The 25354-nt window shown below is 53.4% G+C and overlaps 1 protein-coding gene across 2 annotated transcripts; it reads right to left on the bottom strand.

The window, feature by feature from the left end:
- TOP3A (DNA topoisomerase III alpha) lies at positions 1 to 25011 on the bottom strand. 2 transcript variants are annotated; one of them, XM_065896926.1, is made up of 19 exons: positions 24785 to 25011; positions 17593 to 17652; positions 16602 to 16675; positions 15592 to 15667; positions 14747 to 14855; positions 13492 to 13635; positions 13209 to 13379; positions 12890 to 12990; positions 11208 to 11282; positions 9921 to 10003; positions 8779 to 8986; positions 7279 to 7464; positions 7026 to 7155; positions 4557 to 4670; positions 4296 to 4461; positions 3489 to 3632; positions 2725 to 2847; positions 1198 to 1865; positions 1 to 179 (listed from the first exon to the last, which is right to left on the bottom strand). In XM_065896926.1, the coding sequence occupies exons 1-19, from the start codon at positions 24962 to 24964 to the stop codon at positions 1 to 3; spliced, it is 2991 nt and encodes a 996-aa protein (XP_065752998.1). In that variant the 5' UTR covers positions 24965 to 25011. The 2 variants fall into 2 exon arrangements, with proteins under 2 accessions (XP_065752998.1, XP_065752999.1); XM_065896927.1 differs by lacking the exons at positions 16602 to 16675; positions 24785 to 25011 and having other exon boundaries at positions 17593 to 17621.
- Positions 25012 to 25354: the final 343 nt, after the last annotated feature.

Below are 25354 nucleotides of genomic sequence, written 5' to 3'. Positions count from 1 at the left end.
TCATCTGTTCTGAGGACAGAAGGGACGCGTGTGTCCAGGCTGGTGGCAAAGGCTGCACTTCCGGGGTTTCTTGGCCGCAGACCCGGCGTCCGAGGAACCAGCCCGGGCCCTTTTGCTTCTGGCCTCCGGCCCCCGGCTTCCTCCTCTGGCTCCTGCCCAGGGGGGGCCTCCAAAGGTCCCTGCGGGGAGAGCGAGGGGAGAAATGAGTGTGGACGGCAGAGCCCCAGCCCTGGTAGGGGGCCCGTGTCACCTACACGCAGAAGCAGGGACCAAGCAAGCAGCCCCCTGAGCGTGTGCAGAGTCCGAGCTCCGGGCCCTTCCAGTCCTCCAAGAGCCTCACAGTACTGGCCGCCCCATCACCCAGGACAAAGGACCAGGCGGCCCAGACACCACCTCCGCCCACCGGGAGCCCTTGTGCGTCTGCCGTGTGCGCCGAAGGACAACATCCCGCAGGGCACTAGCGTCTCCAGCCTCCGCCTGCTCCAAGCCTCTGGGTTCTCCCTGTGTGTGCAGGCCTGCCGCACGTGTGCTAGAGTCACAGTTTCAGGCTAACAGAGACCCTAGAAAGGTAGGCAGGTGCCCATCTTACGGAGGAAACAGGCTGAGAAGCCGCACCAAGTGGTTCAAGGTCACACAGGTGGGCCCCCAAGAGAAAGCTCCCGCCAGGCTCCCTCAGATGCGTGACCAGGCTTCTGCGTGTCCTGGAGGGGCCAGGTGCCTTCAGGTGCGTCATTTACCTTGACCCAGTGTCTGGCAGCGGTCCTCCCCACACCCATCCGTGGGGCGCCAACCCTAGCTGTGTAACCCAGGGCAGGAACCAGATATCAGGGCCAGGGCCTCCGTCTTACAGGATGAGGCTCTGATACAGAGCCCTCCAGGTTTACCAAGGCGGGAGGAGTGCAGGGCTACAGGAGCAGGCGGACCCAGGAGCCAGGCCTGGGCCGTGTCGCTGTGTGACCCCGACAGGTCCCGCCACCCGTCTGGGCCTCGCCCTCCTCTCCTGTGAGTCACAATCACAACCGCCACCCGATGAAGGTGAGAGAAGACACACAGATACAACGGCACGGCGCCGGGCACACAGCAAGCTGCCCGTGACCTTGCAGGAGGTGTGACTGAGCGGGGAGGGGGAGCAAGGCAACCCGTGCCCCCACGCCACCGCCCCTGCCCTCCTCGGGCAGGCCCCGTGTGCCCCCTCACCTGGGGCCACGTTCTCGTCCACCCACTGGAAGAAGCCGCACTGCTGCTCCCGGGGCTTGGCACACGTGTGGAACTGGCGCCCCTTGTTGGGCCCGTCCTTCTGCACAGTGCGTGTGACAGCGGGCTGGCTGCACAGGCAGCATGCGCCACCGCCACCATCGCCGGGGCTTCCGGGCCCGCCCAGGGGCTTCCCTGAGCCCGGCGGGCGTCCCAGTGAGCCGCCCGGGGGTCTGGGCGCCTCGGAGGGAGGCCCCCCTGCTTCTGGGTGGCCGCTGTCGGCCCAGAGGAAGAAGCTGCAGCCGCCGCCGCTGCACTTGTAGAACTGACGGCCCTGGTTGGGCCCCTCCTTCCGGACGGTGAGCAGCAGGGCCTCCCGGCCACAGTTGCAGGTCACGGAGTTGCCTTCGCCCTCAGCGGCGGGCAGGGGCGCAGTCCTGGCCAGAGCCGGCTGGGGGTGGCCGTGCTGGCTGCTGCCCATTCTGTCCAGGGGCTGGCTGGCCTGCAGGTGGCCGGAGGGCTGGCTGACCGGCTGGCCAGCTCGGGCGGGCCCCCGTGAAAACCTGAGGTCCAAGATCTCCCTCAGGGTCTCGTCACATCCACCAACGCAGCCGACAAATTCCAGTGGCATGGTTGGGGGAAGGCTGCCTCGCTTAAACTTGAACTTCAACCTAGTGAGGCCAGAAGATGAGAAAACACGTTAACTACCGGGTGCGAGTCTTCTTGGTCCACACAGGGCTGTGCCCACCCCACCTAGGAAAGCCACGCAAGGCGCAGCCAGCCCGGCCCCTACGGTCGCACAGGAGCACAGAGCAGGAGGGAGATGAGCTCTAAGGCCCATCACCCGCCAGAACGCAGGAGCCTCTGGAAGGTGCGCCTCCCTGTGCCCCAGTTCAGCGTGGTCCAGGCCTCTCAACGTGACGGCACACTACTTGGTAGCGGCACCAGGACGCACGCGGGCTTTGCTCTCATTCTCCTGTGTGCATGCATTAGGGTTTTCCAGAAGCTCCGAAACGCAAAGCAAACTCGGCAGACCGACTGCAGATGGAGAGCTGAGCATCCTACCGTCTCCTGTTAAGCCAGACCGTTAAATTGGCAAAAATGGAAGACAATGCAATCTTCCTCTCGTTTTTTTTTTTTTAAGTAACTACATTTTATCCTAAAAACATGTTCACTTATGTTAGTATGCAATGCATTTGTTACAGACACGTTATTAAACATTTTAAACGATGCCTCCACTTTAGCTGAAAATGTGGTAGAATCTTTATAAACATTAACTCACAACGGAAGCTCTCTGGGTTCCTCCGTGATTTCTGAGAGTGTAAGGGGTCCCATGACCAAAGGTCTGGGGACCAGCCCTAGGCGCGGGCCTGGGGCTTTCTGGAGGAGACCACCTTCCTCAGCCTCCGCATCAGCCCACGGTGGGAGAGGCGGGGAAAGGTCGGGCTCCTCCAGGAGGTGCCAAGGAATGAGGGCCCCCAGGGATGCCACCCTGTGCCCATCCTGTAGGTGCCTCGGCCCCCAGCCCACCTGTAAACGGGGTGTGGCTGACACACTGGACACACGCTCCCGTCCCTGCTGGCCTCCAGCACACTGTCCGGGAACCACACGGCCGAGCGACATTCCGGGAACCCCGTGCAGCTGAGGTAGAACCTGGGGAGTGAGGGCCGGGGTCACGCAAGAGCTGCCGGAGACAGCTCCAGCTGATGACGTGGGACACTCATGGTTCTGGAAGACACGGTGGTCACTGACACTGAGTGACAGGAAAACCAGCCTGCATTTACGTCCCTGAAATCCCCACAGTCACACTGCTGATGCCTCTTCCTGCTTAAAAACAACCAAGCCGCTGCCAGCGCCCAGACCACGGCAGGGCCCCGCTGGCCCCTGGGTGCTCCCTGAGCCCGCCTAGGCCTCCGGCAGCCTGGACACCTGCCCAGGCTGCAGAGAATCCGATCCTCACCCTCCCTGCAGCTTTGTGAGGAGGAAAACGGGCTCAGTGGGTCAGCAACCAGTGGGGTCTGCATCGCCGTCCACACACAGGGCGAGCGCCATCCATCCCCAGGGGACAAGCCCCGCCCTCACCAGCCCCCCACCCGCCCATTCCCACAGGGCCTCACACCCCCAGGGCCACCATTCCAGCCCCAATGCCCAGTCCAGGGGCTGGTGAAGCAGGCCTGCATCTAAATAGCAACGTGGGAACAAAAGGATGGGCCCTGCACAGCCTCCGGTGCTGGGCTGCAGGGGTGGGGCCGGGGGGGTGGGGCAGGGAGGGGAAGGCACAGCTGGGCACTGACCCGCCGCTCTTCCTGGTCTTGAGGACCATGTCCTTGCCGCACTGTGGGCACTTCCTGACGGGCTCTGGCACAGCTGGGAAGATGGCTTCTTGCTGGGCCAGCTCCACCCCTGCCCCAAAGTACTGCGACAAGGCCTCGTCCAACCTGAAGAACCAGCAGAGCATTTACCGCGTGACCATGCACGACCCGGGGAGCCGGCCAGTCAGCCAGAGGCCTGAGGCGGAGCACCGGGAACAGGGCGCCGTGCTGGCCAAGCGGCCGGCTCCTCCAACCCGCGGCTCCCGGGAGGGATCCAGCCGCAGGCAGGCGCTTCTGCCTCGCCACTAGCCCCACAGCAAGCAAACAAGACGGCCCGGCCGCGCACACACCTGAGTGTGGGTCTGGAATCAAGTTTAAACTACCACATGCATTTCTTTTCAAAATTGGTACGGGGTTAGGAAACGTGTTACTTCTAACAGAATACACACATGCTACTTATTACAGCCACCTCCCAGCACCCTAGAGAACAGCGGGGTGCACACCAGCACCCGGTGAACCCACCCACGAGGCTGTGCAGCCTGCTAACTCAGGACAGGATGGAAAGGGTGTTTCCAAAGCCAACAGCCCAGAGAAACTGGACCAGGTCTTTCTGGTTACGGTCTCCAGACTGGCAAGGCTCTGCAGCAGGAACCAGCCAAACCCGGGAGGAAAGCCTGGAGGGGCCGTGGCCACCGGCGAGGGTGAGCTGCCTGGCGGGAACAGCGGCATCTGGGGCGCGCCGTCACCGGGGCTGAGCGGGCTTGCACAGGAGAGCAGGCCCGTACTCACCTCTGGGCTTTGGCCATGGCTTCGATGAAGACCTGCTTGTACTTCTGCACCTGCTGCTGCAGGACCACGAGCTTGTCCTTCTTCCCCTCGCAGATGAGCTTCAGGTCAGCCTCCAGCTCGGCCCGCAGGTCAGGCTTGGACATCTCGTAGCCCATGGAGTCATAGCCTGTGAACAAGGGCAGCACCGTGCGGCTCGGACACACCCGCGGGGCTTCGGTGACACCCCGCCCGCTGCCCAAGCTCGAGCCCCCGGCTCCTCACCTTCCACAAGCCCCATGCCCAGGTGCCCGGGGAGAAAGCGCTTGTCTGGCGTGAGCCCGACGTACATCCGGGCCTTGATGGTCTCGATGTGCTCCGCGTGCGTCGCGTCGGTACCTGCAGGCCACCCTTATCACTCAGACTAACCCACGCCCCAACTCCGCGCAGCCCCCCTCCTCTGCCTGGACTTCCTGTTGCAGGTGACACACCTCCACTCAGAGCCGGCCACGTGGAAACCACAACAGCAGCCTCCTCTCCCTCACGTCCACGCACTCCAGCTGTCAAGCCCAGCTTGGAAATCCCTTCTGTAAGCCCCCCTGCCCCCCGCCACATGTCAGGGCCCACATCACTCGTCCACATCATTACAACGTCCCTGGTGTCCTGGCTGCTGGTCTCTTCCTTCACCCAGCCCATTCTTTATGCCACAATCACAGGGATCTTCTGAAATGTAGCTCTGCCACCAACGAAATGCAAATCAAAACCACAAAGATATACCACTTCACTCTTACTGGGACACGTACAACCCAAAAGACAGAGAGCGGCAAATGTTGGTGAAACCCCTGACTCTTGCATGGATTGTAAGATGGTGCAGCCGCCGTGGAAAACAGTCTGGAGGATCCTCATAGTCTTAAACACAGAGTCACCACGTGACCCCTCAATTCTGCAACAGGGATGTACCCAAGGGAACTGAAATCACGTCCACACAAGAACCTCTACACAAGTATTCATAGCAGCACTATTCACAGGAACAAAAAACTAGGAACAACCCAAATGTCCATAAGTCGATGAATGGATAAATGAAACGTGGTCCATCCACACGACGGAAGAGGTCCGGTGGTGAAAAGGAATGAAGCACTGAGACACGCTACCTGGACGAGCCCGCAGAGCAGGCAACGTGGGACGCCAGGTGCAGAAGGCCACACGCTATGTCGTTCATTGGTAAGAAATGTCTAGGACAGGCACATCCACTGAGGCAGAAAGATGAGGGCTGGGGGGCTGCAGGGGAGGGGGACAGCTAACGGGCATGGGGCTCCTGCGGTGATGAAAATGCTCTGAAGTGGACTGTGGCCACGGCCGCACGACTGCAGGCATCTACTGAACACTGGGCTGCACCTCCGAGCTCAGCAGGGTGGACAGGGTGTGAATTATGTCTCAGTAAAGCTGTTACCGCTGTTTCAGTGTAGGTCTGTAAGCTCCTTTCTTAGAAATCTCAGGCGGCTCTCTGCTGACCTCGGGCACATCCGAGCCCCTGAGCCCAGTGTCCAGGCCCCTCAGAGTCGGGCTCAAATCATCTTTCCGGCCTTGCCTTCCAGAACCTCCCCCCGCAGCATGTGCCTGCCGGTCTCCGCGTCCTTCCTCAGGCCCTGCCTTCACTCAGCGCGAATTCTCACCACGAGGTTCTGAGGTCCCTGCAGAACCTCTCCCGATGCATCTAAGGTTTTGGTTGGGTTTGTTTCTCCTGCTGGATGAGCCCTTGAAGGGGAGGACCAGGCCTCATTACTGTGTCCCCAGGGTCTAGACCAAGGTCAGCTCTTGTGGACCAAAGTTTTTATAAACAAATTATGGTGGGTGAACTACCTCTACTTGTACCTAAACCCACAGGCTTTCTGGGTAGCACAGTGATGGCCAGTGGGCTCCAGGCAGGGGCACAAAACTCACTCTACAGTGAGGCGGCTGTGCCTGGGGGCCGCCCCTCCACATGCGCCCCCAGCCCTGTGGTGCTGGCCCTTCTGGACTCAGCTGCCAGAGGTAATCCTTGAGATTGCAGAGCAGTGGTGAAAACTGAGGGGGGAAGCAGATCAGTCACAAGGGACCCACCTGCAAAGCCTGGGCCACGGGACTTACTGGGAAAAACAATTCTGGCCCAGTTTTTTTTTTTTTTTTAATCCAACTTCGGATTCTTAAAACAATTATGCGAAATGCTTTAACAGAAGCTAAGCAAACGGCCACCCATGGCAAAGGGCGGGTGGCAGACTCAGACTCTGAAGGGCCCAGCACGTGCCAAGCAGGTGACCGAAGCCAAGCGTGAGCGACAGAAAACGGCCACCACTCAAGGCTGCCAGACCTCCAGATGCTTCAAAAGAGTGTTTACGTGAATCCTGGAAGGTTAAATGTTAGTACCTTGTTAAGAATACAACAAAAACAACAAATTCCTGTGTGGGCCAAAAATACCAGTCAGTGTGTCCCAGGTGAGACTCCCGAGTAATGGGAAACACCTGTGTCCCTATGCAGTGGTGCAGGGCAGTGGTTAAGGGCACCGGCTGCAGAGTTATCTGGACCCAGGTGTTCACAGCTCACACACTTTGTGACCTGAGGCAAGTTCTTAACTGCTCTTAAGCTTCCCTTTAGCTACAAAGTGGGGAGGAGAACACAGCCCCCTGGTTAGATCTGTCGTGAAGATCAGAGGAGAACTGGGCCCCACACCCATGAGAGGGCAAGAGCCGCTGGTTACCATGATGACAAGCTACTTACCGATGCCGTGCTTCTCCATGAGGGCGATAAGGTCGGCCTCAGTGAGCAGCTGGGGTGGACTGGTCTCCCCGTCCACCATCTCCACGGTGCTGGGCTGAAAGCAGGAGCCTCGACTGTAGACGGGGAGGGTCTACATAGGGCAGCAGATGTGGTGGTCAGACCCCTGCCCGGCGCCCAGGCACAGACCACGCTCTGTTCTGTCACGTGGTGCGGGGGCCGGGAGCACAACGGTCCCCCCTCCCCGCTGTGTCACCTTTTCACTCCAGCGATCGTAGGGGTACACGTCCAGATAGTTTCGGGCCAGGATTACGAGGCCGTGGGCCACGAAGCGCTCCTGCGCGATGTCGATCTCCACGGTGGTCTCCTGGCCCTGGGCATCCTGGGAGCAGCAGGCCAGGAAGTGGCGGACGATGAGCTCGTACAGTCGCTGCTCGTCCCCCTGTGGGGAGAAGAGGAGCCCTAGTCCCTCTAGACGCTGCCGGCAGTTCAGTCTGGCTGGTGCTAGCTTCCAGCCCAAAGCTCCACACACAACAGAGCATAGCTCCTGCAGCCCCGTGCCCACGTGCCGTGTAGGCAAATCCTTCGCTGCTTGTGGGTTTAGGCCAATAAACTTCACAAGTGGAGTCCCCTTGCCATCAAGACTGGAAAGCAACTCCTCTGATGTAAACCCAGTCTGAGCAGAAACCAAAGCGAAAGCATCCAGTTTCCAAGAGGCCCAGTGTGTGTAGGACACACAGACTAAAGATGCACCGGCAGCCTCAGGCCTATCACAGGGCTCGTGGTCATCCTCCACCCTTTCGGGAACAAGGACATAGTGAAGCCCCTCTATCAGAAGCCTGTAAGACGTTCATACTGATATCCGAAAGTTCTCCTTCTAAGAATGTCTTCAAAGGAAATGTGACATCCACATAAATATCTATTATGCAAATGTTAACTGCAGTAGATCACCCTTTAAAAACAGATCTAGCAAAATACAGTACCTCTATGCAATCATTATATACCATACGTTAAAATATTTCAGCCTGTGGGGAAATACTCATGATATAAAACAGAAAACATTAGTTTACAAAGTTTAAGGTTATAATTTACTTGTAAGAATTATATACACACAGAGGGTAAAAACGTGGTTCTCAGGAAATGGTGAGATTACAGGCAAGTTTTTACTTCCTTATAATCTTTTTTATTTTGTGAATTGTCTAAAATAAACATGTATGGCTTTCAGAATCAGAAAGAACGTGTGTTATTAGAGGAAGAACAAAACAATAAGCCTGCAGCCGCCAAGCAGGCCTCAGCAGCCGTGGCCCCTGGAACGTATGCCTGGCTGAGAGCACGGCTGGCCCGTGTTACAGGCTCCAGGCGCTGGGTGAGAAAGCCCCCAGCCCGGAGTGCGTCCGGAGGGTGGCGGTGAAGTTTCGGGAAGGTGACGGAAACCGGCCCGGTCTTGGGAGGAGAAGGGTGGGGGCCGAGCACGTGCCCAGGGAAGGGGCCACCTGTTTGTGGTGAGGGTCAGGACAGCAGCAGAGGGAGGGGATGGAGTGCAGGGGAGGGCTGGATGGAGCAGAGCCCCCATGGGGGTCTCTCGGGAAGCCAAGCACAGACTGTAGGAGGAGGATGTTGACACGACCTCTTTCTGAGATGGAAATTTCGAAACCACTTAGCTCCGAAAGACAGAGCCCGCAGAGTAGATTCAAACCCCAGCCCTGACCCCTGACCTCCCTGCGGGTTCTGCGGCAGCACAGCCAGGGAAACCAACCTGCAGGCTGTCCGTGTACTTGGTGGGGTGGATGGGAGGGTGAGCTTGGTCAGACTTGTTTCCGTTGCGTGGAGTGGGGCCGCCCCGCTCTAGAATGCTCTGGGCGAAGGGCCCCCAGCGTGGATCGTGGGTCTGTTCCTCCACCAGCGCGGTCAGGTCTAAGTCTTTGGGGAAAATGTTTGTTTCAGTTCGGGGATAGCTGATGTACCTAAACAAAGCCAAACAAACACAACAAGAAATTGCTGAATTGGTCTATAAACGATTAAGTCAGCTTGAGAACACTGGTGACACCCGCAACAGCCTGTCTGATCCAGGCAACTACGTTACCCACGCTGGGGAAAGCCCTGAGACGTGACCCCCGCAGTGGGTGAGGAGCAACAGGCGTCCTGCTGGGTCACTCCCGGCAGTCGGGGACAGAGGCAAGGGCACGCCTGCTCCAGCCCAGCCCTCCTGCCCCCGGGGCGCTTGGGGCACCTCCCCACCTCCCCAGCATGGGTGGACAGAACGACCCCAGGACAAGCCCTGCGGTCCTGACCCGGGCGGCCCATGCTCCGCGGCTCGTCTTAAAGAAGAGAAAGAAGATGCTGCCCTGAACTACAGGGTGGACCCTGTGTGTAATTCTAAACATTCCATTAGCCACTTAAACATTACTGGGACAATTTACATCCTTTTCTCACACGAGCCTTCAAAACGCATTATGTTTACACTCTCAGCACGTCCCAGTTTGGACAACCCAAATTTCACGTGCTCGACAGCCACTTACGGCGAGTGGCTGCCACACGGGTCAGTGTGGCCACACTGTCCCTGGATGGCACTGGGTGCTCACGACCCCCAAGGCAGGATGGTTTATAGCAGGCACACGAGTCCTAAAGGTGCCACCCGCCCCTGCCAGGGCCCCGGCGCCCCGCCTGCTGAGAGGTCGAGAGTGGGATTTGAGTTTACTCTGTGGAGTGTTATTTTAGGATGTGAGTGACTTTGAAATGTCTTTTCCATCAGAAAAGAGAAGTCAATGTCAAAATTCCTCTACTTGAGAGCCGGGTGATATCTAGACAGTCTGGTTTCCTCATAAGCTCTATTTCTAAAATATTTCACCCTGATAAAGATGCATCAAATTGTCTTCCCAAATGTGGGCGAATATTTACCCTTGAGTGTAGAGCTTTTCAGCAATCCTCATGGTTTCTTTAGCATTTATCCTCAACTTTCGAGAAGCCAACTTCTCAAGCTCCTGTAAGATGTGTGGACAGGCACAGTGCATGAGTCACAGGCCCCCAAACGCCCACATGCCTCCTCTTCAGAACTTCCTGGCGTCCCTCCAGCTGCTCTCACACGTCTGCGTGAAAGGCTGTGCTGCGGAAAGGTTTCTGGGACTGCTGGGCAGAGCCAGGCCCCAGCCCAGGGGTTCCCAGACTCCAATGTGCAGAAGCCAGAATCACCTGGGATGCGAGCAGGTTCCTGGGCCCGAGCACTAGGGATTCTGAGAGAGGAGGGCCAGCACAGAGGCTGGGAATCTGCGCTTTTAACAAGCGCCTAAAGTATCGATTCTAATGCCAGCAGTCTGAGACCCGCACTTTGGGGACACCATCTGAACCCTGGGGACATCCCCTGGGTGATGAACGCCATTCTTCCAAGCCTCGTGGGGGATCACCAGATGTCCTTTCCCCTTGGCGACCCTCTGACAATGCTGCTGGCTACACGTGAAAGCGTATTAATCAGTGAGGGATGAAACACTCATGCCTACTGTACACAATCAATCCGTAACCCCCTCCCATCGTCCCTCACCACGCGCGTGCACACACACACGCCCACCCCGCGATAAAGGGTGCACTGCCCACCAGTCCCGGCACGTTCTGCATGTTCAACCTTCAGAGGCGACCCCGACAGTAATTACACCCTGAACTTTCCTACAGAGTGGTGACTGGGAAGGGACACCCTAATGTGGTCTATTCAGACTTGTGTCCCGCTGGGTGGTTCTTCTTGGGATCAAAAAGATCTCAGAAGCCCTGATCTAGGGTAGGCCAATAAAGTAGATATTTAAAATGATGTTTACATACATTGTGCAAAAACGTTAAAGAAAATGCTCGGGTGGAAAACACTAACTATTCCAGTAATGCTGTAAAAAAATAAGGACACCGAAAAAAAAGGAAGACACCAAAATTACATCAGCAATTACCTAAAGGTGGAGAGGTGATGGGTGATTTCTAGTCCTTGTTTCCAAAGCCCCACATAGAGCAGTTCTATCGCGTTTATTAGCTGACGTAAGAGGTCAGGCAGGCCTGCGCTCTGGGGCTTCTACTTCTCCTAGAAGCGTTCCTGTGTGGCACTGGGAAGAGGTGCTTCCGGCCACTGGGCCCCACCCTCCGCAGCAGAAGCCCCACCCCCGCCGCAGAAGTCGGAGCTCCTCAGGGCTGGCACAGACCCCGAGAACATACCACAGTGTCCAAAGCTTGAGGCCTCCACTTGCTTTTTGCCTTGGACCTGACCTCCACCACGGTCGCCCTGGGATCCTAGAAAGCCAGGAAAAGCAGAGGCCACTTAAACCTGCTGGAGCATCCTCCCAGCTTTTCTTGGCCGCCCCCGGCACTGCCCACAGCAGCCCTGCTCCCCACCTCAAGACGTCAGCTTGCAGCCCACAGTGTGCTGGACACCAGCGCCTGCTTCTCACTCAAAGTAAGGCTCTGAGGGGCAGGTTCACAAGCCCCAAGGCGTCCACTCCAGAGCCTCGGCATCTCCTTAGTTTCGTGTCTACGCATGCACAGTGCTACTGTTTTGGTTTTTTTTTTTTAATTCACGACAATACAGAGCTGGAAATAGGAGAAGTTACATAATACAAACTGGAGAACTCTAATCTTAAGACCAACCTCACATTTTTAAGGGAATGCAAAAGGATGAAGAACTCAGCTTAAGTGATTTCTTCATGAGGATATTTACAAATCAAAACCCAAATTTCTCTCTGCAAATAGACTGCAGACCAGGTGCTCTTGGACAAGGAGCTCCAAGCACCCCACCTGCCATGTTTCCCTGCACCACATCCTGGTAAAGCAGAAAATGGGCAAGTCTTTTTATTCAACAGACAAATGTGCAGACTGTGTAACCCTGAGGGCCAAAGGGTGGAGCAGTGGACAGGTGGGGCGACCCGAGAGGCAGCGTGGTCTGCAGGAGCTGTCCGAGCTCGGGCCCCACTAGCTCGAGTGTGTCTGCACAGTTACTCAACTTTCTCCAGCTTCCCCGCCTGTGGCATGGGTTGGCATTACCACCCCCAGAGGCACCACCAGGACCGAACAAATAACACGTAACATACAGCGCGTCTGGCCTGTAGCAGGTGTGCAAGTTATTACTCCCCGATACCAAGTCAGTACTAAATCTGCCGGGGGCCAGAGCCAAGAGGCATCCCTGACTCACTAAACCTAGAGGCCTCTGAGTTTTATTCAGGTACCACCGCGTGCAGCCCCTGGGTTAAAACAGGCCAGCGTGTGCTGAGCGACGGGAAGCAGCACCACAGAGCGGACGTCTGAGGGTGGACCAGACACTGACTGGCCTGCAGCCTGAGTAGGTCTCGATCCTCCCACGGCCATCGCTGCTGACCACTCCCACCTTCGCTCGGCGGTCACCCTGGGATGCCTTTCTCGAGTCCCAGCCCTAGAGCAGTCCCTCCCCACCCCTGGCCCTTCTCCGTTCCTTTACCCTACTTTCCTGTCCTGTCGTTATCGCTGTATGACATTCACTCATCTGTGCCTTTCACGTCTCCGGATTTCATCATCTGACCAGTGGAAGGCGCTGGGCCAGACGCCATCTAGCTCCACCCAGCTCTAGGATTCAGGTTTGGACGGGCCCAGCTGGTCCTCATCAGTCCCTGGTGTCAGTGTACTGCTTCACGAGGGATTTTAACTACGTGTTTCTTAGCATTTCTGGTTTCACCTAAAAGTTCTACAGGTCTTTCCTTCCACATTTCTAGTGCTGTTTTCATGGGGTTCTAGTCTTACTGGCACCCAGAAAGTGATGTCCTGGATGCAGACTGAAAGCTACAGTCTGGTGGGAAATGGGGCAGAGAGGGAGCGGCCTGGGAAATCACAGGATGGTTTTCCGAGATCATCACCTGCAGAGCCCTTCTCACCTCCATGCACAGCTGATAGAGGACAAGACAAGCCGTGTGGTTGAAAAGCCGATGCCTTTTCCAGCTGAACTCCACTGCGCCATCCCTGTGGTCGTGGGTCACTGTGGGGGGCACACAGGAAGGCCGTGACCCGGAGAGGAAAAGGTCCATCACGGTGAAAGCCAAGAGCCATGAGACAGAGGAGACCACCTCGGACACTTGAGGTGGGTCCTGAACACAGTGACGAGGGGGTCAAGGGCAGCGAGATGCAAACCACACCCTGAATTAGCACCCAGGACTCCCCACGTGCCCTCAGCTTCTGCACCCCGAGTGGCCTCACCTCTGATTTTGTGGAAGGTTTCTGGCACAAACGCCTGAATGGCTTTGAACCTCTCCACCACGAACCCCAGGGTGGGGAACTGGCAGCTGCCATAACTGATCAGCTGCTCCGCCAACACCTCAGGAAAGATCTTCTGCAGCCGCAGGGTCTGGAACCTGGTGAAGGCAGCCCCTGAGGAGAGAGGACGGAGGGAAGCAAGGAGAGGCCGTGCACTGCAAGGTCACAGCCAGCTGCCACCGTCTGAGCCCGAGTCCTGCCCCCTGCCCACCACCCCACCCCTCACCGATCCGCAGGTCCAGCTCCTGCCTCACGTCCACGGCGTCGCTCACTCTGCGGTCGGGCTCCATCAGGTTTTCACAGGCCGCCTGGACAGCGCGGGCGGTGATCTCGGAGAAACGGGCTCGCAGCACCTGTAGGCTGGGCTTCACTGCGGAACAGACAAGGGCACCGGGGCAGGTCCCCCGTGAACGGAGGGTAAACCAGTTCATGAAGCTGCGAGGCAGCCAGTTTGACTGGTTCAGTTAAATCAGAGACATGCTGTCTAAGAGGGAAGCCTCACTGTAACCAGGCTGAGAGGGTCAGAAACAGGAGCGAGTGCATCTCAGCCATTAGCTAAACCCTCTCCGTGAGCCCTTCTTGGTGTCACTCTCGCGCTCTCCCGGGCCTTTAGGGAAAAGGGAGATGTTAATTAAAAGGTCCTGGGGGAAGTTCACGTCCTGTTATGGATATCACACAGGACATGCACACTGTCCCTGAGAGTGAATACTGAATACATTTAATCCTAGGAGTCGGTATAGTTTGAAACCCAAGAGCACTTAGGGAGAAGAGCAGCCCCCCACTCTCTGAAGCCCGAGAATGGCCTGCATGTCACTTCCTCTAAGTTACCTGAAATCATTAAGCTCACTTCAACAGTTATTAGTGTTCAGGCATTGTACAAGGAATATAGACAATTAAAAAACAAAACCAGAAAGAACATTCTAGAACTATTCTTTGTGTTTTACATACAGTGTATGCATTCTTTGTGAATATCTAAGTTTTTAATTAATTAATTTTGGCCGTGTTGGGTCTCCGTTGCTGCGCACGGGCTTTCTCTAGTTCCGGCGAGCAGGGGCTACTCCTCGTTGTGATGCAGCTTCTCGTTACGGTGGCTTCTCTTGTTGTGGAGCACGGGCTCCAGGGCACGTGGGTTTCAGTAGTTGCGGCACACGGGCTCAGCAGTTGTGGCTCGCGGGCTCTAGAGCACAGGCTCAGTAGTTGTGGTGCACGGGCTTACCTGCTCTGCGGCATGTGGGATCTTCCAGGACCAGGGCTCGAACCCGTGTCCCCTGCGTTGGCAGGCGGATCCTTAACTACTGTGCCACCAGGGAAGCCCGCGAATATTTAATTTTTAAAAACAGAATATCAAGTCTCTGCTCTCAAGGATCTGGCAATCAACTGGGACCAAACACACAACAAGCCCTGGGCTACAGCCGGTGAGCCCGGCAGAGGGACTCAGGACAGAGTGCCACCCCTGCTGCGGGCCCAGAGCAGACACTCACCAGCCTTGCACACGTGGATGATCTCAAACCCGATGTTTTCACCTTCTCTGTCACAGTCGGTCCAGATCACCAGCACCTGGCACTGCCGAGCCTCTCGCTCCAGAGTTTTCTGAAGCGCCCGGTGGGGAAAGAGTGGTAAGAGCGTGATCTGCAGAGCATCGCGTGACAGCTCCACGCTGGATCTGCCCCAGCATTAATGAGGTTCTTGGAGAACGTCAGCTTGGTGAGGAGACACGGAGAAAACTGTTCCCGCCATACGTGGGAAGTATGGCAAAGTCACTAGTACCGCCCCCCACCTTAGACCCACCCGCCCACCCATGAGCTTCTAGAAGACAGGGGTTTATTACGACGACACCACCTTGACGAGCCCTGAAACTCGGCTCTAACACACCTACAGCTCTAGGGGTTCTGATCATGTCCTCAATTTAACAAAAAAAAAGCACCCCCTAATCGAGCTTCAACCCAAAAAGCGCTCCTAGTCAGCAGTGAACCAAGGACAGGCGTCCTAACTGCCCGAGACACCGCAGCGCAGCGCCAGATGGCCTCTTGCAGATCGTAGTCTCGTCCCTCCAACAGGGGGCGGGAGGGGAGCTGACACTGATGATGCAACCACACTTACTCCCAGGGTTTAGTCAAGCAGCCGCTCTTCGTAAAAAGGCTCACTCAGTCCCTCAGCCGGTTAGCGGAAATGGCCTCATTTACATAACGGGCGGGAATAATTTTTTCAAATCGTGGTACTTAGTTTAGTGGAAAACCTATCCTTCAATATTAGTGCAGTCAAAATACAGAAACCACTTGGTTTCATTAGGTGGTGGTTGTTCAATATGTCTTCCAAAAGATCCTACCTTGATGTCTAAAAAATTCTCTGGGCAGTACTTTTCAATTTCTGCTTCAAAGAGGACAAGAGGATTGCAGCTCTGCCTGGAAAAGAAATGAAAACACACAAAATCCTAGCTCAGCACACAATGGGAGAAGGTTGCCCCAGTGCCCTCATGGGTGCATCCCCACCAGACAGAGTCCCCTGTGGAACGCCAGAGGATTACAGGCAAGGCGTTACCCTCTGGGCAATGCACTCCCCGTGACGATTAACAGGAGCTGCTAAGAAGAAATTCTGGAACTTTCGTACGCATCTGCGATAGGGTGACTGCAATCCAATGCCTGCATGCAAAGGGTTTGGGTAGGGAGTTCCCTGGCGGTCCCGTGGTTAGGACTCGGTGCTTCCACTGCGGCGCCTGGATTCAATCCTTGGCTGGCCTGGGAACTAAGATCCCCCAAGCCGTGCAGCATGGCCAAAAAAAAAAAAAGGTCTGAGTGTTTTGGGGGAACGCACCTGAAAGTGGCTGTTTATTCTAAGCATATGGTAAAAATTCACAGCGAACCAGTTAATCCTAGGTCACTGCTATGGTATCTATGGTTTGTGTTCCCTGCAAATTCACATGCTGGAATCCCGACACCAACGTGACGGTGTCAGAAGGTGGGGCCTTTGGCCGGTGATCAGGTCGTGAGTGTGGGCCTTCATGAAGGGGGCTCGCAGTCTTATAGGAGACCCCGGCCGGCTCCCTAGACCCTCCACTATGTGAGGACACAGTGAGAGGTCAGCAGGCCACAGCCTGGAAAAGGCCCTCGAGGGACCATGCAGGCACTCCGACCTCCTACCTCCGTAACTGGAAGAAACACATTTCTGTCCTTCATAAGCCACCCAGTGTGTGTATTTTGTTACAGCGGCCCAATGGATTCAGTCATCTTACTGCTGTAAGTAACAAAGTAACACCGACATGCCTCACACTGCCTGTGATATTTCACAACTTACTGTCATAACCGGAAAGCTCCCCCCCGCCCCCGGCATCGTACTGACCACTTGCGAAACTGCATCTGGAAATCATGAGCCAGCAAGTGTCCCGAGACTGAAGTCATTATCATGGTGACATTCTGAAAGATAACAAAATTCAAGTCAGTCTTTTAGCAATCAGATTTTCCCAAATCATTCAAGTAGAAGAGGGGACCTTCTATCAAAGGGAAAAGAAAAGAGTCATCGGGGGTGGGGGGAAGGGAGGATGAACAGGCAGAGCACAGAGGATTTTTAGGGCAGTGAAAATGCTCTGTGTGATACTATAATAATAGGTACACGTCATCCAAACCCACAGAGTGCACACGATCGGAGTGAACCCCAATGTCAAATGTGGGCTCCGGGCGACTGTGGTGTCGTGTAGGTCCATCAGTTGTAATGAATGCACCGTCTGGTGGGGGCTGATGATGACGTGCAGCTGTGCATGCGTCGGGGCAGGGAGTATGTGGGAAATCTCTGTATTTCCTTCCTCTCAGTTCTGCTGTGAAGCTACAACTGCTCTAAAAAGAAGTCTATTAAAACACACACACACACACACACACACACACACACAAACACACACACACCCAAACCAGGTGACTGGGAAGAAACAAACAAACATACCTCTTCAAAGCCAAAACTATAGCGATATAATCACCATTCTAACTCTGGTACCATGATGCCTTTTAAATTTAAACTATTGTATATTAGCTTCTTTTTTGTTATAAAGAGTTAAGATTGGGACCATATTTTATAAACAAGAGGCTTCCAACGATCACCTGTCACCAGTGATCTTTAGGTCATAACAATAGTTTTTCTTAAAAGACAGTGACATATTCTACAAAGGCCAGGCTAATTCTCCTTGATTAAATAATTCTAAAATACAAGCAATTCAGAGAGGGCTTGTCGTAAACAGCTGCTCTTTTTAGCCAAAACTAAAAACCCAAGGAATGTACACCAGAATGGCGCATGGATCTGAAAGCATCCTTCAGCCACAGGATAGAAGTATTACAGCACCTACCTGGCCACGCAGACGATAATCAAATTCATAGATCTTGTTGAATCTGGAAAGTCCTTCTCTCTACAAAACAAAAAGAAAATCTATAAATTACAAAAAAGACAAATGATGCCTCACATAAAGATCAAGCAAATCCCTGATAAGTGGGAACATTAAAAATGCAACAGTACCTCTTATAGATTAAAACAAGGTGAAATCACTAAGATCATTTGTGAAGTGGCCCCTCCGAACTCAGTTACAAGCATGTACTTGCTCAAGTCCACAGAGCTTTTATGCCGCAAGGTGACGTGAGATCAGCTAACACCACGTAACATCTTTCTAGAGCTGAGAATGGACTTGTCCAGGATCACATGACTATTACTCCAGAGAGAGGATTAGGACACGTGTCTCTTGACGGTTTTGTCCGTTCTCCACACACACCTCTCTACTTCCTGGCCAGACAAATGCGCCAATAAACTGGTGTCCACAGGCAAGTTTTCACCTTTCTGAACCTCAATTTATTCTGAGTAAAGTTACCTGTAAGGGCCCTCTGGCTCTGAAATCCAGTAACGCTATGAGCCGCAGTCAGGCCTGGGAACCAGCCTACAAAGCTCCTCCTCAGCTGTACTTATGTGTGAACGAAACCCTCTCAGAGAAGATTCCACCTTCTACAAAGCTGTTAAAAGTAGCTATGCATGTGAGTTTCACACCAACGCTGCACAGAAGACAAGACACAGGCAAAGTGGGACTGGGGGAACCTCCAAGCGCCAAGAAGGATCGTGTCGAGAACATCCTCACACAATTTTTCTGTGTCAAACACTGAATGAGGCTCTTTTCGAGGCACAATGGCAAATTTAAAGACGGAATTTATCTTAAGAGTTCACTCGTCTAGTGTTGCCAAGAAAGGAAACTCCCCTCTACAAACTCCAGTTGCTAGTTAAGCCCTTTTAGTACCAGAGAAAAGAAATCGTTGCATCACTGGGGTTTCTACCTCTTTTTAAGAAAGCACTGAAGCTTCCCAGACAAGCTCTTACATGGACTCTGATATGTAACAAGGTCCAAGCATTCTGGCTGCAACAAGGCTGAGCTCTGCTAACAGCCTATCCCCAGTCCGGCCCCAGGTGGCTCCTGAGGTGCACGTCCGTGGTCTCCTGGGTCTCCCGGGAACAGTCTGGAAACCACTGTTCTAATCCTCTCCTAGTGGATGACCTGTCTAACAGCATGTGTGCGACCCGGGGCCAGGGCTCTCCCAGGCAGCCTCCTCCACCAATGGATGGTCCTGAGGAAGTAAAAGTTTTTCCTGGCATTTCCAACTTGCCTCCCCGCAGTTCCCAGCTGAGGACAGTACTCAATTACGTATGATCCCACCACTTGGGTGAGGTGCTCAGGGGAATGGGTTGCTCCCAAATTACAGCAGAGTTTTGGAGCCTAGCGAAAGAAGAAAACCTAGTAGACAGACCAAGAATGTGGCTTCTGTGATCTCTTTGCAGCGCCACCCATGCCATTAAAACTAAAGAAAAAAAAAAACAAACTCCCCCAAACCCCAGAGCAGTCCCATCTTCTCTAAGTGCTCTGTAGGGACTGATCACATTGCTGCCACTGAATCCACTGGATTCTTTTTTAAGATTTCTCCTCCTGAATATAAAGCCCTCAAAGATCTATAAGTTACTAACAGTGGTCACCGTGGACAGTGGGGCTGGTTTACTTGATACACATTTGTATTCTCTCCACTATCTGAAGTAGTTACTAGCGTTTGAGCACTACTTTTAAAGAAAAAAGAGAGACATTCTATCTTGCGTCAATATTTTGGTGAATTTCTCTCAAATGTATACATATTTGTATATATGTTTGAAAGTCTTTTCCGTAACAGGTGTCTAACTATCTATCATAAGAAAGTACAATTTATTTTGCTACCCGCTGCCATGACCAGTCCTCATTACTTCCATTCTTTGCTATTACAAAGCTGCAACGACTATCATCTGATTCTGAGCTCTGCATGCAGATGTCTTAGCTCCTCCACAGAATTTAAGTCCCTTAAAGGCAGGGATTGCTTCATTTGAGGCAAGCCCTGTATGAGGGATAAATAAATGAACAGACCCGTCACTGTCTTAGGGAGCGACACACCATGGGAGAGAGGGATGAGCAGCAAGAGAACTCGACCCGTGATGATGGCAAGCATCAAGAGTGATGAGAAGGGCTTCCCTGGTGGCGCAGTGGTTGGGAGCCCGCCTGCCGATGCAGGGGACACGGGTTCGTGCCCCGGTTCGGGAGGATCCCACGTGCCGCGGAGCGGCTGGGCCCGTGAGCCATGGCCGCTGAGCCTGCGTGTCCGGAGCCTCTGCTCCGCAAAGGGAGAGGCCACGACAGTGAGGCCTGCGTACCGCAAAAAAAAAAAAAAAAAAAAAAAAAGAGTGATGAGAACGCATCCGGAAACAGAGAAGGAAATGGATGGCGAGGACTCTGAGGAAAGAGTTCACAAAATAGCTTCATTTAAGTTGTCCTTTATTTTTTATTTTAAAAGGTGAAGAGTTCATCAGGAGAAAAGAGGAAAAATGTCATTTCAGGAAGAAGGACCAAAACGTGTGAAAGCACGGTGAACTTTTACTTTTTACATCCTGACTGCTTTCACCATTCCCTTCCTCTCCGTTCCCTCTGCTCCCACCCAGTGCTCCTGGGTCCCTAGGGTTCAGGCCTCTTGCCCCCCACATGGAGAACCCCAACAGCTGCCTCCTGGACTCTAGCCTTTCTTTCTTCAAGTTCTCTGTGGCCACAATGACTTCATAAAACACAAGTATGATCCACTTAAAACCTACACTGCTCATCTCAACTGATGCAGAAAAAGCATTTGATAAAAATTCAACAGCCTTGGGCTTCCCTGGTGGCGCAGTGGTTGAGAGTCCGCCTGCCGTTGCAGGGGACATGGGTTCGTGCCCCGGTCCAGGAAGATCCCACATGCCGCGGAGCGGCTGGGCCCGTGAGCCACGGCCGCTGAGCCTGCGCGTCCGGAGCCTGTGCTCCGCAACGGGAGAGGCCACAACAGTGAGAGGCCCGCGTACAGCAAAAAAAAAAAAAAAAAAAAAAAAAAAATCAACAGCCTTCACCATAAAGTGAAGTGTGGCATTTACAAAAAACCCACAGCTAACATCACACTTAATGCTGAAAGACTGAAAGCTTTTCCACTAAAATCAGGAACAAAACAGAATGCCTGTTTTCGCCATTGCTATCCAAGATTACTACAAGTTCTAACCAGAGCAATTGGGCAAGAAAAAGAAATAAAAGACATTCAAGTCAGAAAGGAAGAAGGAGAACTGTCTATTCACAGTCAACATGATCTTATAGATAAAATCCTGAAGCCACAATGAAACTATTAGTGCTAATAAACAAAGTCAGCAAAGTTGCAGGATCCAAGACCAACACACAAAACCCAACAGTAACGAACAACCTGAACAGCAAATTCAACAATTCCATTTATAACAGCATCCAAGAGCACAATGAAAACTGTAACACACTGTTGAAAGAAATTAAAGAAGACATACTCAGCCATAGAAAGAATGAAATCAAGCCCTCTGTAGCTACACGGATGGACCTAGAGGTTATCATACTAAGCGATGTAAGTCAGAAAAAGAAAGAGAAATACCATATGATATCATTTATATGTGGAACCCGAAATATGACACAAATGAACTTACCTATGAAACAGAAACAGACTCACAGACACAGAGGACAGATTTGTGGTTGCCAAGAGGAAGGGCGGTGGGGGGGGGATGGACTGGGAGTTTGGAATTAGCAAACTATTATATATAGGATGGATAAACAACAAGGTCCTACTGTATAGCACAAGGAACTATATTCAACATCCTGTGATAAACCATAACAGAAAAGAATATGAAAGAGAATGTACATACATCTGTAACTGGGTCACTCTGCTGTACAATATAGATTAACACACATTGTAAATCAACTATACTTCAATAAAATACATTAAAAAATTAAAGACATAAATAAAAAGACAATCTGTGTTCATAGATTGGAAGACTTAATATTAAGACAGCAAATTCATATGGAATTGCAAGGGGCCCCGAGTAGCCAAAAAGTTTTGAAAGAGAAGAACAAAGTAGGAGGACTGACACTGCTCAATTTCACAACTTACTACCAAGCTACAGGAAATCTAAACAGTGTAGTACTGGCATAAGCAAAGACATACAGAAGAATGGGACAGAACTGACAGTCCAGAAATAAACCCAAATATCTATGGTCAACTGTTTTTTGACAAGGATGCCAAGGCCATTCTATGGGAAAAGGACAGTCTTTTCAACAAACAGTGCTGAGAAAAACTGGCTATTCATATGTAAAAGGATGAAGCTGGATTTTTACTTTATACCACGTAGAAAAATTAACTCAAAATGGATCAATGACCCAAATATAACAGTTTAAACTCTTAGAAGAAAACACAGGGGGCAAATCTTCATGACCTTCAGTTTGGCAATGGCTTCTTAGATATGACAGTGAAAGTATAATCAACAAAAGAAGGAAAAACAGATAAACTGGACTTCATTAACATTAAAAACTTCGGTGCATCTGAGAACACTATCAAGAAAGTGAGAAGACAATCCACAGAATGAGAACATCTGCAAATCACATATCTAACAAGGACCTAGTATCCTGAATATATAAAGAACTCTCGGGCTTCCCTGGTGGCGCAGTGGTTGAGAGTCCGCCTGCCGATGCAGGGGACGCGGGTTTATGCCCCGGTCCTGGAGGATCCCACATGCTGTGAAGTGGCTGCGCCCGTGGGCCATGGCCGCTGGGCCTGCGCGTCTAGAGCCTGTGCTCCACAACGGGAAAGGCCGCAGGGGTGAGGAGCCCGCGTACCGCAAAAAAAAAAAAAAAAAAAAAGAAAGAAAGAACTCTACAAGACAATTCAAAAATGGGCAAAAGACATGAATAGACATTTCTCCAAAGAAGGTGACACAAGGGCCAACAAGCACATGAAAAGATGCTCAGCATCATCGGTCATTTGGGAAACGCAAACTGAAACCACAACAAGATATTTCACACCCACCAGGATGGTGATAATTAAAAAAAGAAAAGAAAAAGAACAAGTGTTGACAGAATGTGGAGAAACTGGAACACTGATGGTAAGAATGTAAAATGTTTCAGCCACTGTGGAAAACAGTTTGGCATTTCCTCAAAAAGTTAAACATAGAGTTAACTTATGACCCAGCAATTCCACTCCTAGGCATTTACCCCAAAGAACTAAAAACAGGTATTCAAGTAAAAACTTGTACATGAATGTCTATAGTAGCTCTATTCACAAGAGCCAAAAGGTGGAACCAGTCCAAATGCTCACCAATTGAAGAAAAGATAAACCAAACGTGATCTATCCATACATTCAGCCGTAAAAAGGAATGCAGTACTAACATACTACAACATGAACGGATCTCAAAAATGCTAAGTGAAAGAAGTCTGACACAAAAGGCCACGTATTGTATTAATCTTTTTGTGTGAAGTATCCAGAACAGACACAAATCTTTGAGGACACAAAGCAGCTTAGTGACTGCCAGCGGCTTGGAGAAGTGGGGAATGAGTGACTACTTCATGGCTACGGGGTGTCCTCCTGGCGTGATACAACCTGGAACTAAACAGAGGTGACGGACGCACAACACTGGGAAAGTACTAAACGCTGCCGAACTGTAGACTTCAAAACAGTTGAGGGGCTGCCCTGGTGGTGCAGTGGTTGAGAATCCGCCTGCCAATGCAGGGGACACGGGTTCGAGCCCTGGTCTGGGAGGATCCCACATGCCGCCGAGCAACTAGGCCCGTAAGCCACAACTACTGAGCCTGCGCTCTAGAGCCCGTGAGTCACAACTACTGAGCCTGCGCGTCTGGAGCCTGTGCTCCACAACAAGAGAGGCCGCAATAGTGAGAGGCCCGCGCACCACGATGAAGAGCGGCCCCCGCTCGCCGCAACTAGGGAAAGCCCTCGCACGGAAACCAAGACCCAACACAGCAAAAATAAATAATAAACCCCTACCCCCAACATCTTCAAAAAAAAAGTTGACACTCACGTGTAAAACACGTGGCTCTCTACTCCTCTCACAATGTGCCTTCAACTGCCATGCTTGCCGTGCCCACTGGCTCCTTCCCCTACCGTGCCCACTCCCAACTCCCAGCTTTCGAACTTGCCAAGCTGTTTCAAGCCACTGGGTTGTTCTTTGAACATGGCGTTTCCAGTGCCTGGTAAAACTTTCAAGACTGAGCTCAAACGTTCATCCAACAAATATGGATTGAGGGGGCCTCCTGTATTCCAGACACGTGTTAGGTACCAGGGATACAGCATCAACAGCACATTATCGAACTGTAACTGGGAGGTGCCTTCCGAGTAGAACAGGGTGAGCTTATCACACAGCACCCTGACCCAGCTGGGGGAGAGGGATATGAGGAAAAGTTTCCATGAAAAACAGATACTCAAACAGAGCCCGAAGGATACACAAGTTAGCTCTGTGTAGACGGGCCCGTCTCAAGGAGCCTGGAGCCCTAGAAATGGGCACAGCCTGGGGCTGGTCACCAGGACACTCAGCTCCGGAAAAGAGGCGACGCTGTCAGCTAGCACCCGCACAACCTCGGCTCCTATTCCCACCATCCACCGCGGGAAGCAGAGACCTGAGGACCCTGTGACGTGAAAGAAAAAAGAGCAGGGAACGTCCACCCATGCTCTGGGAAATCTCCAGAAAACCGTTTCAGGATCCACTTTTGTAATTGAGAGTGTCCTGACAGCTCTTGAGGCCTCGTGTCACCTCCTTCCCAGACCCTTTCTCACCGTTCCTCTCCTTTGGGCCTTCCGTGTCCAGAACACACCTGATCCCCCAACTCGCCTGACTCTCGGAACTCGTTAGTAGCGACGGAACAGGGGCTCGGGCGGGTTGCCCTGTCGGATGCACCTAGACTGTAGGGCCGGGCGTGCAGGGGGGGACCCCGCAGGCTCGAAAGCAAGTCGGGGGAGTGTGGCCTGCGGTTCCGAGTCTCAGGCCCGCTTGCCATCCGCCGCCGTGCAAGGCGGACCCAAGGTCTCCAAGCAAACGAGAAACACGTTAACTCCGTTTCTAAACGCCCGTCGGTCGCAAAAGGCGCCCGGAGGCCCCGGCCCAACGGCTAGGACCCCCAGTGGGAGCAGCGGCCGCTCGTCCCCGTTCCGCCCGCCCATCGGTCTCCTCACCCGCCGCATGCGGCCCCCGGACAACAGGTCCGCGATGCCCTTGGCCGCGTCGTTCTTCTCGGCCACGCAGAGGATCTTCCGCACGCCTCGCAGGGCCACCTCCATGTCGGCGAGGGTCAGCGCCCGGCTCCCAGGCCGCGGCAGCCAGCGGAGCGCGCGGCGGACGACAGGGAAGATCATTCCCAGGCCCCGCGAATCTGCTGTGCCAGCCCAGGCACCCGGAGCCTCCCGCTAACCCGCAGTCCCTCGCGCAGCCCGCTTCCGCCCGCCTTCCCGCCGCTTCCGTCGGCGTGAGGGGCACAGCCTCGCGAACTACAACTCCCACGCTGCACGGCGCGGCCACCTCACTTCCCTCCCTTCCCGCTCAGCCCTCGGGAGACGCCGCTCTCCGGATAGGAAGTTGACGCGAACGCTTCCGGGTCTCGCGGCACGGTGTCTCGAGTCATGTGATACCAAGATGGCGGCGCCGCGGTAGCAGTTTCTGAGTTGTGGCGTCCGGGGAGTCGCGACGGTTTCTGCTCTCGGGCCGTGGGGGCTGCCACGCCTGGATGGTCCGTGCGGCGGCCCGTA

Source organism: Phocoena phocoena, chromosome 19 (genome assembly GCF_963924675.1).
Source record: "Phocoena phocoena chromosome 19, mPhoPho1.1, whole genome shotgun sequence".
Taxonomy (NCBI): domain Eukaryota; kingdom Metazoa; phylum Chordata; class Mammalia; order Artiodactyla; family Phocoenidae; genus Phocoena; species Phocoena phocoena.
The sequence above is the reverse complement of the archived record's forward strand: the minus strand, read 5'-3'. Positions and strand labels throughout refer to the sequence as shown.